This window comes from Aedes aegypti, chromosome 2 (assembly GCF_002204515.2).
Source record: "Aedes aegypti strain LVP_AGWG chromosome 2, AaegL5.0 Primary Assembly, whole genome shotgun sequence".
In the NCBI taxonomy this organism is placed as follows: domain Eukaryota; kingdom Metazoa; phylum Arthropoda; class Insecta; order Diptera; family Culicidae; genus Aedes; species Aedes aegypti.
Window position 1 is genome coordinate 375,184,360 of NC_035108.1, and position 3,109 is coordinate 375,187,468.

General features: G+C 44.0%; 1 protein-coding gene across 1 annotated transcript; it reads right to left on the bottom strand.

The window, feature by feature from the left end:
- Positions 1-263: 263 nt before the first annotated feature.
- LOC5572443 (DNA polymerase alpha subunit B) lies at positions 264-2,240 on the bottom strand. The gene is given in 4 exon segments (XM_021839638.1): positions 264-623; positions 626-985; positions 1,041-1,490; positions 1,714-2,240. Coding segments are annotated over 4 exon segments (1,554 nt in total). The 5' UTR covers positions 2,158-2,240; the 3' UTR covers positions 264-323.
- Between the last annotated feature and the right edge of the window lie 869 nt (positions 2,241-3,109).

Sequence of the window (3,109 nt, forward strand, 5' to 3'; positions counted from 1 at the left end):
TATCGAACAGCATCCATAAAAGACATTTGGTTTTGTGTTTAAAATAACTGATAATTCGCGAGTTGAAATGGTTGCAACAATGTTGCGCCCTGTGATTGCCATGACAATTTTGCTTTGGATTATGTCCTTATCCGCAACAGATGCAACAAACGGTTGTGAGCGAGCTTGCTTTGTTGTTTGTTTTTCATCTATTTTGATGACAATTTGATTCACTGATACATACACATCGGTGCACATCTATAATGTAACACTTCAGATCGCCCGGGCATATCATCATATTGGGTACCCGCGGAATATTGCCGAATGCGCTCAACAGGTCTATATCAAGCGGCAGGTTTACCGACGGAGGATGCAACGGATAAAACGTCTTGTGGTGGAAACGCACGCTTGATTTGATCGCCCTTCGGCCCACCGCTCTCTTCATCCTCGGACAAATCCTTGATGATGTCAGTGGTTGTGATGCCGATTTCCAGCCCGATGATCGAAACAATGCAGGGATCCGGCAAGAATCGCAGGTTGGGGAAGGTTGCTGAGTGAAGCTGGTACGGGAAGGAAGGGTAAACGGACATGGACATAAGGTCATCAAGATGCGACACGATCAACATCTTGGTGTTGGTCTGTTGGTTGGTCTGGAACTCATGATGTTGATGATCAGTTTTTCGAAATACTCATCGTAGGTTTCGGCGATGGTGCTAAACAAGGGATTACTGATATCACCGAACGGACCGGTCAGGATCAATACATCGGGACAATTGTTCTTACAGTATGTCAGCAAATCACATAGCTTTTCATACAAGAGATCATCCTTTGCAGTGTAAGGACCTGACGCGATCACCATGCTTAGTTCCTTTCCGAGTTTCATCGGCGCTTTGGGAAGCTCTAGGTTTATCTCGTAGTGAGCTTTTTGAACTTCAAATGCATTTCCGCAAGGATTGACCACCTTCACGACAACGGTTTCCCCCGGAAATACGGACCAGGCCTTCATCTAGCTAAAGTCCAGCTTTAGCTTTACGCTGCAAAGTAAGCTCATCGAAATCCACGATGGACACGCGATAATCAACATGATGAATTGCAATCTTTTCAAGGATTGCGCCTCCATCATGCTTAGGAACCGGGAGCTCTTCGCCTGCAGCCTCATCAAGCTGCTGAGGCAGACCACTCTCTTCTTCCTGTCGAAGAGAGGCCAACCTGCGGCAAATTCGCTTGCAGCCTTCGTGAATCCGATCTCTGAGGATGAGAGTTCGCAGGTAGCTGGAGTCGAACATGTACTGGCAGTCGTCGTTCATGAGCTCCCCCACGCCAGCTTCGAATGCACCTTCTTCCAGGTTATCACCGGCGAAGGTAGGAACTTTGATGGATAACGGAACGCGTTGGTCAACGTCCGTCGACGACCAATTGATTTGCTTGAGCAGCTGACCGTTGCCGAAGGTGTAAACCACATTTCCGGAGTTATTCGATTCATCCTGGTCCTGTGATCGTTTGGTAAAGATCTGAGAGTAGCTGGCAGGGGACAATACAACTTTATTTCGGTCAGGAGTTGATCCGTGCAAAGGGTCATGCACAAATTACGTCACGCTCCAAGGGGGGGAGGGGGTCGAGCCAAGCGTGACAAGCCTTACAAAATTTTCGGAGGACTCATACAAAAAGTGTGACAAAGGGGGGGTGGGGAGGGGGTCGAAAAAGTTGAAATTTAGCGTGACATAATTTGTGTACCATCCCCAAGCTGGATGCCGATCTCTGTGCCTTAGGTGTTACGCATCCGTACGACACGAGCACTTCGCTTTCCTCCGCGTCCAAGTCCGTGTTGCTGTAGTTCACCAGGCCAGCTGGAGAACTCTCACCAGTAGGTCTCGGTGAACCCAGATCTTCTCTTGGCCTGGCACGGCTCGATGCGGTTGGAGTTGTTACCACCGGGGAGACCGTTGTTTTGCACGCCTCATTTGCTAACTCGTGCGATTCCATGTCCCGAAGGTTTTCCACTGTGGGTCCTGCGCCACCCAAATTCGAAACACTGAAGGCCATCCAGGTTTCTATGCATTCCGTCGCGTCTTCGATGTCGCAACGGGTACAGATTTCAATGCATTTGTCGACGACCTATGCCGAAGGATCGATCCCCAGCTCGTCGAACTGCTCGCGGAAAGTATCAATCGAAACCATTTTTCACGAGAATGGAAACTAGAATCTACTTGTCCGTACCAGAATACATTGATTTTACGGTTCCAACAAAATATAAGACTAACATTAGCACAAAACGAACATTAATTCCGAAATTCGTTACTAAAACAATGCACCACCGTTCGACTGCTGCACACGAATTTTGCAAATAAAGTGGATAAGGAGTTAGCAATAATCATACAGTCGAAATGCGTATGGAGCATGATCATTTTGTAATATTGTAGTGCATATTTTCTAGTTTCTCTTGGAAAATATTGAATTTCTAAATGGTGATTATCGTTTTTTTATTCACTTGTTTCAAATTAATTATGATTCGTGGTTTACGGCTAACCAGCCGAGTGGAAGTTTGACAACTACCGAAAAACTAAACATTACATATACTTTGCAACTGGATTAAATAGACAAATTGATGTGAAGTTTTGCGAAAAAGTTTTTCGCAAAACTTCACATAGATTTGTCCATTTAATCCAATTGCAAAGTATATGTAATGTTTAGTTTTTCGGTAGTTGTAGTTTTTTTATTGCTTCTCTTCACGACTTTTTCGCCAAAAATTATGTTCTTGTAAGCTTTTCATTTTTTTTATTGATAATTTATTGCTCGTTTCAAATTATTTTTTGTCTGTTTCTGGAGAAAATAGTGATGGATATCCTTCTCCTAAGACATGATCATATTTTCACAACAATAAACGCAACATAAACGTTAACACAATAATTTAATTTACGACAAATGTCCCGGACTGCATTTTTTGCACATGTCATACATATATGACGCGTTTGTGCTAATGAGGCGCTTGTCTACAAGTGAAGTAACATCTTATAATTATAAATTTGAGCCCACCATCCATTTTTACAGTCTTCTGCCAAGGAATGAATCCGAAGGCGGAAGTACTTTTATTTTCCTCGCTAATTTGCTTATTCCATTTCTTGCAAGGTTT